The 8,864-nt window shown below is 37.0% G+C and overlaps 1 protein-coding gene across 1 annotated transcript in view; it reads left to right on the top strand.

Moving 5' to 3' along the window:
• Nucleotides 1-4,144, top strand: part of LOC108577132 (ufm1-specific protease 1) — a 10,861-nt gene extending 6,717 nt beyond the window's left edge. The window contains exon 3 of the mRNA XM_017940236.1: nucleotides 3,790-4,144. Coding sequence (XP_017795725.1) covers nucleotides 3,790-4,143 — 354 coding nt within the window. The 3' untranslated portion in view covers nucleotide 4,144. The remainder of the gene's footprint in view (nucleotides 1-3,789) is intronic.
• The last annotated feature ends 4,720 nt before the right edge of the window (nucleotides 4,145-8,864 follow it).

Raw genomic sequence — 8,864 nt, 5'->3', positions numbered from 1 at the left:
AGCGCGCACGTCATAAACCGTGCTGGTAGTCTGCTCGCCAAATGTTTTCCGCTGTAGCTGGTCGCTACATATTTCTTCACTGGTGTTAATAAACTATTATTATTATTACTTTAAATACACTTTTCCGAACCTCAATCACAAATCTAAGTAAATTTCACATGTATGTACAGATTACCACGCGATTTACTGTTGCGAAACTCCATTCTCCCTATCGCCGGCCTTTGATGTGTCGCACTAAACGAGCTATAACTTCGTTATTTTATCGAGTACAACTATAAAATTTTAGGAGCACATTTTTAAAGAGTTGTACTTTCGATATATGCGAGAAAAAAAAATCAGGAGGACAAGCAGGAGGGAAGTTGACTTTAACACGTTGATCGCCACGTCACCCATATGTGGGTGACGGTTACCGTAGACGGGTGATGCTCTTCTTCGTCCAATTAAATAGGATTTTGGGGATAATTTGTAATAATTTTATTTGTAACACAAGTATTTAATGGAATTAGCACATGCAAATGAAAAATATACAAAACAACAAAACTATATAATGTAAAGTAAACAAATTAAAAATATACATATACAGTATATTCTTCACAAGTGTCAGACGGCAAGGAAGCTAAACCTGACACTCGTAGAATCAGGGACCACGTTTTCGAGCCTCGCGCCCGCCTTTGTAGTTTGCCGAACGTAGACAAAGACAGCAAATAAAAGATAAGGATGAAACGTGAGTCGAGGCAACCAAGCGATTTAAATACCAACTTTTTTAATTTTACGTTTTTTTATCCCGAAATTTTTCTTAACATATCGATGAGATTTTTCTGATGAAAATGACATCAAACACAACATAATTTGAACAACATTTACTTATTAACACGTTCACTGTCACGCCAGATATAGAGTCGGCCTACCGTTTGACTGCCAGTTGGAGAATTGGCCTGCCGTTTGACTGACACTTGTAGAATCGACCCTATATTTGACCGACACTTGTAGAATCGGCCCTACATTTTTTTTTTACGTGGAGGAGGCCGACATTAAATTAATTACTCAATAAGTATTAATAAGTAAATGTTGTTCAAATTATATCGTGTTTGATCTCATTTTCATTAGAAAAATCTCACCAACATGTTAATAAAAAATTTCAGATGAGGAAAAGTAAAATTAAAGAAATTATATTTTTCTATTATGAATTGTTGAGCCGTGCAATCTCGTAAAAGAAACCGAGTGGTGTAGCGTTTCACGCTTGACTGACAGCGAGCGAGATAACATGGGCGCAGCAATGACGCAGATCTAGGCGTAGGACCATCTATACTGTCACTTGTAGAATCCAAACTGACTGACACTTGTAGAGAATTTACTGTAGTACAAAAAAGGGGATTAGGTTCGAAAAATGAAAAAAAACATGCTATTATATTTTTGTCATTAAGAGAAATATCTTTATTAAAATAATTTTCTATCGAAATTCTATCTATTTTATATCGTGTCATTATTTGTAAACAAAATTGGATTAATATGAAGTATATTTTAAGTGATATTTGATTTTTCAAAATTGAAATTAAACGATTTTTACAATTGTCTAATTTTGAAAGTGGTGTAAGTCCATTTGCAGCCCGTAAGTATACATCATTTTAGTAAAATACGCCTAAAAGAACTTTATATAACCAAATTACATATTGATAAAACAGTAGAAACATTGCCAGACTTCATATAATTTGCCTTAATTTTTTAATTAACAGATATGTTAACCTTTAATTTTCTTGAAACAAGAGAAAATGGACTTACACCACTTTCAAAATAAACGATCCATGTATTAAATAAAAATAATATGTATTTTCTTATTTCCGCCAGACATAATTCAGGGCTGCAAATTAATTCACAAAAATGGAAAACATAATTACCATTTCTTTAAAAATAGGTTGAATAATACTCACTCGAAAATTTTTAATCTATGTATAATGTAATTGGAGTATATAAGGACATGATTTTCGGGGCTCTGGGGCAGTCTCAGTTCAGAGTTACCCGGAACGTTAAAGTAGCACAGTATCTGTCTAGTCATCGTTCGACACGAGCAAGATCGGGCTCAATTCCCTTTCGAGCAACCCAGTATAATACTAAATTCGTAAGTGTCAACTAGACATACTTGTCTACGACGTCCCCGCGTTCTCACCGTGTAAAGTCGAGAAGGAATATTCTTGCTCAGCCAAGAATCAACCATTCTAATTCATATTTAAACATTGTAATCTTATTGTACCCATAATTGAATATTATTAGAATATAGTTGTTGTAGAATTGCTTAGCCTATATTCAATTAACCATCTCCTCGTAACATTAGTAACGGAATTGCTAGACTCACCAAGGATATACCTTAACCGCTCGAGGTATATCCGACATTACGGTACGTACTGTCCTCACAATTACCAAACCTTTTCCATCCTTTTGAGAACGGCGTATATACCACGTACGCCGACGGTTCCAATCCTATCGGACTTGTCAGAGAACGACGTAGAACCACATACGTTGAACGTTCGGACCGGTCCACCACCCCGCACCGTCAACGTATACGTTGAACCTCCAACCTTTTCCATCCTTTGGAGAACGACGTATATACCACGTACGCCGACGGTTCCGATCCTATCGGACTTGTTGGAGAGCGACGTAGAACCACATGCGTTGAATGTTCTGGCCGGTCCACCACAAACCTTACCAGCGACGTGTTAACTGCACACGTCGGACTTCCAACCTTTTCCATCCTTTGGAGAACGGCGTATATACCACGTACGCCGACGGTTCCAATCCTGTCGGATTGGTTGTCAACAACGTATCACCCTCATACGGTGAACGTTTAGACCAATCCACAAGCCCAAACAAGTTTTACGCTCCATGTGAGGACAAGACCGCGTAAACCCGTAACATAATAAAAAGAAAAACGCAAAGTTTTAAAATGTATGTACTTAATACTCCGCGAACAAAATCCGATACGTCATCCACGCTCGAATGAAAAATTTCAAATGAGATATCTTTTGCTCTTAAAAGCTTTCATTATGTTCTGTGTTATTCGGAGATTTCCCTAATTTCAAATGAAATATTTTTTGCTTTTAAAAGCTCTTATTACGTTCCATATTGTTCGGGTATTACCCTAATTCTGAAACCATGTTCTAGGATGCCGTGTTGCACGAGAATTTTCCCCAATTCCCGAACCGTGTTAGAACGAAACCGTGTTATACGGGGGTAGGGTTGCCATTTATAAAGTCACTAATCTAAAATAGAGAGCATTAAAGCCCCGGACTTCTCTGCTTGAAACCCAGACACTTCTATTTTTTAAATTAATTCTGATATTTCAAGATGAAAACTTTTTTTTGCGTTCGCATTTAGACGTCTGATGTCGAGCAAACCCGAAGTACCATAATACTGTTGCAACGTGTGAACAACACCCCGCTACACGTTGGCCTATTTTTCCTTCCGAAATTAAGATTGTATATTTCGAGTCCTTTCACACCTCTCGTAACACCTACCAAGTTTCATCTCGATCAGCCACTGGGCCGAGTATTATAAATAATTGTTATACTATAACTTTTTTACATTAAGTTTATCACTTACGGTACTTGTTTCTCATTAAAATATTTTTCGCTTTCACAAACATATATGAGCTGATCTGATATTAGAAAAATTATTACGTTATGATAATTATATAAAAAATTTCTCTCTCTCATTATTTCAAAAATATTCAAGATTTTTATCAATCCACCTCCTCTATCGATAGAAATAAACAAGCTGATCTTTAGTGTCTCGTAGGTATGCCTCGTGTTGAACCACTTGTACGAAGTTCTCAGTAAGATCGTACACGTTCCCAGTGGTAGAGCCTTGAAAGACCAAGTTCCTGTTATTAAGACTCATTTCGAGGAACTTGGTAGTCCTGTCATGATGGGCGGAGACAGAGATTGCTCTAGCAAGTGCGTGGTGGGAATTCACGAAGGATCGAAAAATACGTACTTGCTAATCGTGGATCCACATTTCATCGGCAGAGCACGAGGAACCGAACAATTGGAAAATTACCATTGGGTGAAGTGGCAGAATTTGGATAACTTCGTCGACAGCTCGTTTTACAATCTATGTTTGCCACGGGTAAAAAGTATAGGTGCAGAATAACGGAGAGAACTGTTTGTAAATTGTTTGTAAATCAATTTTTGTTGTAAATATAAAATACGATTCGTATGTTACATGTTTACCGATATCTTATGAAATAAATGATTAACCTTTTACAATATTATTGTACGATTAAGCGGTTGTAAAGTCGGTGTTTAAGATTAGACGGACGCCTCATAACACCCAGTGAGATGTTATTTTGTGGTGCTGGATATCGTTGGAATATAAACGCAAAGATATACTAAAATTAATATATACATTCTTAATAAAATTACATTGCATCAAAGCGCGTTGGAAAAAACTGAACTGTCTCTAGAACAATTGAAAATCAGGGCGCGGGCCCCAAAAGTGCCTCCACCTTGCTATACTCCGTTCAAAATGAGAGTAACCTCGCTTCGCGCATGGGACGTGCCTAAGGCAGGGCTGGAACGTCCAAACCCTCACTTAACCGTCTTACCCTCTGCTACGCTCTTTGTCTATGCGCAGAACAGACGAGAATCGGTCCGAGAGCGAGGTTACTCTCATTTCAAGATTTCATCCGATTTTTCTGAAACTTGGTAATTAGGGGTTTTTGAGGTCGCTGATAACGAATATAACACTAAAAATTCAAAATTCAAAATATCGGATTCACAACGGTATCTATAATATTAAAAAAATAAGATTTTCTAATAAAAACGCCTGTAGTTTGCCTACAATTTTTGTAGTTTCCAGAGCCTACCACGAGGAGGTTATAGTACGATTTGAAGCTCCATAATTACCATTTCGGAAATTCGGGGTGCTTTATTACAGTGAGTCCCCTTGCCTCTCACTACTCGAGATGTTAAAGAATGTAAGTTAGTCGTCTTGCTGCTATTTATCATTCTGTAGGTAACGTCAATCGTTTTTTATTAAACATATATTTAAAATTCTGTCAGTTCATTTGCCAGTTCAAGCTTATCTAATTGTGTGAAAATGTGTAGAAGATCTGTACTTTTACTCCCTTCGTCATCATCTGCATTCATGTCTTCACTGTCACTATCGTGTACATGAGAAATAGTACAGCTGCTCACATTTATTTCAGGAGCAGCTAACAAATGATTTATCTCTGGTGGAATGGATACAAATTTCTTTTTTCTTTTTACTAATTAAACGACCTGTCATATGAGACAATTTATTGTTGTAAAGTGTTATAAATTCATCAGCTTCTAAGGAGTCAAAAACTTATCTCCCTTTATGCCTTTCAAGTAAAGAAAAACCAAAAATTTTTAAAAATTTATAACATTTCACAACAATAAATTGCCTCATATGTTAGGTCTTCTTTAGAACGGTTTATGGCACAATCAACTGCAAAAATATGGTATTGTCATTTATTGTTTGTACGTTTTAAAGTACATCCTGGCGAAGGTCATTAGAATTGCTTTGTTAGATTTTTAATTATTCTTGCTTCTCGGGCTGAATAGCTTAATAGCATGCCATAAACCACGAATTTCATTTGATATATTTCGACACAGACACGAAACTCCCCTTCCGTAAGGTTTTTCCGCTATAACTCCTTAACTATGCAGAATAAAAAGAAATGCCTTAGATAAAAAGTTGTTAGGTTTGATAACATCTTTCCGAATATGGAAAAGTTAATATGTCATCTCATTTAAAAAAAATGGGTGTGGCACCATTTCCACCCTTAAGGAACTCACACCGACACTATCTTACATTCTAAAATGTTAATCTCTATATACCATTTAACATCTAAAAGTTTCAAGTTGATATCTACAATGGCTTCCGAGAAAACAGCCTTTACCTGTTCCGCCCGGTGTGTATATTCGACCGTAGTCTAGTATCCAACTGCGCGCGTACGGTCGTTATTAAATAATATTTATTTCAATAGGACATCAAAAGGAGCAAAATGGAGCAGTCCTATCTTATAGTATACATTCCAAAGAACACATTTAAGCTTCATTTTTCTTGATAAGAGGTGGAACTTAGGGGAATTCTTAATTGAAAGGTGAAGATACTGCGAAATATGGTTACAGTATGACAATAAAGAATAAAATATTACAATTTCTAGTTAACTTTCGTAACTTATCTGTGTTATCCTTAATTGCTATGTATCTATGTATAAATAAATTAAAAAAAAATTTCATAAATTATACATAAATTGATGAATAACATTCATGTTACCAGAAAGAGACATACCAGCAATTTTAAAGCGTTTACCAACTTTAGATCAATGCCAATGGAACAGGAATTGTTGAATCAACAAAATATTTTGTAGATATGTACATTAACTATTCCTGAGTATGATGATATGTCTTTTTTACGCTAATTCTCAAATCGACTTTTGGCCAGTTTTTGGGGGTTCCTGGCCCACTGTGCACCGTGTTAGGCGGCGTTGATCGTATCGACTGTCGATTGCGCTCAGGACTTCGCCTTACCGACGGGTTACAACAAGAGATTTGCTTCGAACACCAAACCCACCCCGATAGCATTTCGTCGATTGGACGTGGTGTAAACGGGTTTTGAAAGCATTCTGAAATTCGTGAATGTGACGTGTTCTTTGAAAAATATTCGATATATACAGGGTGTCCCAGTTTTTTCCGATCAAACTTTGTTAGTACCTTCCATGGGTATAAGCAAGAAAAAAAATGTTATATAAACATAGGTCGTTTGCAGCTTTATTAAAATGTTATAACAATAATACGAAATACGAAGAGAATGATAACGGATGTGGGGTTATGATACAGAATAGGAATAAATTACCGATATGTACATATAGCTTGTTTACGTGAGCTGTGTTACAGCTCATTAAATGATGAACATCACTTAAATTTCCAAAGTTTTATAGAAGTAATTTCAAATGTTATTGGAAATGGGTTATGGAATTAAATAGTCTTTTATCTTTGTAATATACGATTTTATTTACGGTCTCAGAGGAAACGTCTTTACTCTATTGAATCTTCTGAAGGACTGTTTCTAGGCACCCAAAAGAAAGTTGGGGTCCCCTTATACCTAGAAACTGTTTACACTATGGTATGGCATTGTGCAGTGAGTGACTCGAAGACGAACACCAGATGCATCTGGTGGAAGTCCCAGTGCCATTGTTTAAAATAACCCGGAGACATTTTTGTCCTCACTTGATTATTTCCATAGGGTGTTGTTAGAAATAATCCAACAAATGTTCATAAAAAATGTGCATTAAAATTAAATATTTCAAAGAATGTCACTTTTTGACTCCTAGATTCATCCCCCCAAATTTCATCAAAATCCGCGAGGAACAGGTATCTATTTAATCTTCTTGTTAACTCTAATCCACGTAAATTAAAAGAAGCGCGCGCGAAAGAGCTTGGTTGTTTTCGACATAAAGACAAATGCTATTGCGCCGCTTGGGGCTCTTTTCAGTTAAACGGTTAAAGTCTGACATATGTATGTAGGTGCACGCGATACGGAATCTACTCGGCATAAACTAAGAAGCTGTAAAAGTAATAATAACATTTTCATTTGTAACCCGTCCGTTACATATCCTTTCGCGTGTGCGTTTCGTGAAATATATAATGCGTAAATAGTAATTTAATTGTGTTTTTCGTGGTTTAACAATTGTAATTGAGGTAATAATGGATTGTGGGGTCGCCAAGAAATATAAGAAAAGATTTCAGCGTCATTGGTATGGCGCTGACGAATCCTTAAAGGAAAATAGAGAAGGAGTTGTTGGCGTAGTGTGCAAAGCCTCGGCTTTGCCAAGCCGCCCCGAAGGTCCTGGCTTCGATTCCCGGTTGGGTCTCTCAAAATTTTTCCGTCGGTTTCTACAAGAGGTGTGTTTCTTCAGACGAATTAAAATGCTTCTGTAAGGCCTGGAATAAGATCTTTCGATTGCGGCTTTTGCGGAAACACACAAGCATTGGTCTAGATAGGGGACGGTTACATATTAAAAATATGAAAGAAATGTTCCATAATAATGGCTCAAATTTGAGCATGGGTGTACCTGTGTCGGCAGAAGTTTTGAAACCGAAGGATTCGATCGTAAACAAAGTTCCTTCGTATTATAATATGCAAGATAAAATAAAAATTGCGGGAATAAAATATTGCAGTATCGGGGACCTCCATACCCAAATAGGGAACAGACGAGGAAAAACTTTGCCAAGCCGAAGGTCCCGGGTTCGATTCCCGTTTGGGTTCCTCGAAATTTTATATGCGTTTCGTGAAACGGAGGCATAATAAATTTTCAATTTACGAGGATGAAAAACCTTTTCGGATTCCACAAACGAGATAATAATAATAAGTGGCTATATACAGGGTGTCCCGTAACTCCTCGAACATCCGAAAATAGGGGGTAGCTGGGGTGACTCTGAACAACTTTTTCCTTTTCCAAAATCCAGTTTGAAGCTTCGTTTTCGAGTTATTAACGAAAACACTGGCCAATTACAGCACGCGTAGAGCCCGCGCCCAGGGGCGAAGAACAGAGGCTCATCCGCGCACGATCGAACAAATGCGTACGCGTGACTTCTCGGTTCTCGATTGCTGTCAAAAAAATTTGACTTTGCACTGCAGTTTTTATAAGGCTTAGAGAAATGGTTTTTGGCCGTCATTCCGACGTTTGTATAAATTTTTGAAAAAACTGCAATTAGTCGGAATCGCGAAGAAAATAGCGAAGGTCGTTTTTACAACTTTTTTATCTGAGCTCGAAATGAAAATCTAAAAAATACGTTTTGTAGATCTATGTCAATGATACACATGGATCACGTCCACCGTGG

The sequence above is a fragment of the Habropoda laboriosa genome, unplaced genomic scaffold (genome assembly GCF_001263275.1).
Source record: "Habropoda laboriosa isolate 0110345459 unplaced genomic scaffold, ASM126327v1 scaffold598, whole genome shotgun sequence".
NCBI lineage: Eukaryota > Metazoa > Arthropoda > Insecta > Hymenoptera > Apidae > Habropoda > Habropoda laboriosa.
The sequence above is the reverse complement of the archived record's forward strand: the minus strand, read 5'-3'. Positions and strand labels throughout refer to the sequence as shown.